At 59.2% G+C, this 635-nt stretch overlaps 1 protein-coding gene across 1 annotated transcript in view; it reads left to right on the top strand.

Moving 5' to 3' along the window:
- Positions 1–635, top strand: part of EMH_0008100 (uncharacterized protein) — a gene marked incomplete at both ends in the record, with an annotated part of 2,418 nt that overhangs the window by 651 nt on the left and 1,132 nt on the right. Inside the window, 2 exons of the mRNA XM_013498245.1 lie at positions 13–203; positions 268–561. Of these exons, the coding sequence (XP_013353699.1) occupies positions 13–203; positions 268–561 (485 nt within the window). The remainder of the gene's footprint in view (positions 1–12; positions 204–267; positions 562–635) is intronic.

The following is a 635-nucleotide window of genomic DNA, read 5'->3' as shown; positions in this document are numbered from 1 at the left end:
CAGCAGCAACAGCAACAAGCTTCTGCAGCAAACGGAAAGGCAACAAGAACAGCAGCAGCAGCAGCAGCAGCAGAAGCAACAGCAGGACCGGGAGCAGCAGCAGCAGCAACACCAACTGCAGCAGCAGCTGCAGCAACACCAACTGCAGCAGCAGCAGCAGCAGCAGCAGCAGCAGCAGCAGCAGCAGCAGATTCAATTCATTGGTATGGCCCCGCTCAGTCTTTTGTGTGTGCATGCGTCTTCTGTATGCCTGTGCTGCTGCAACAGCTGCTGCTGCTGCTGGGTCTCTGTCTCCTGCCTCGCAGCAGCAGGCGCTGCTGCAGCAGAAAACACCAGCAGCAGCAGCAGCAGCAGCAGCAACAGCAGCAACAGCAGCAGCAGCACAGCCCGAAGAGACGCACAGCAACGCCAAGCGCAGCAGCAGCAGCAGCAGCTGCAAGGCGTTGCAGCAGCAGCAACAGCAGCAGCTGCTGCTGCAGCAGCAGGATGCTCAGGTGGCAAGCCCAGCAGCAGCAGCAGCAGCAGCAACAGCAGCAGCAGCAGCAGCAGCAACAGCAGCAGGTCCTCCACCTCTTTTATTTTGCTGCCCCTGGCTGCTGCAGGAGTATCTTTTGTTGTATGCGCAGCAGCTGCAT

The sequence above is a fragment of the Eimeria mitis genome, genomic scaffold (assembly GCF_000499745.2).
Source record: "Eimeria mitis Houghton genomic scaffold, Emh_scaff329, whole genome shotgun sequence".
NCBI lineage: Eukaryota > Apicomplexa > Conoidasida > Eucoccidiorida > Eimeriidae > Eimeria > Eimeria mitis.
The sequence above is the reverse complement of the archived record's forward strand: the minus strand, read 5'-3'. Positions and strand labels throughout refer to the sequence as shown.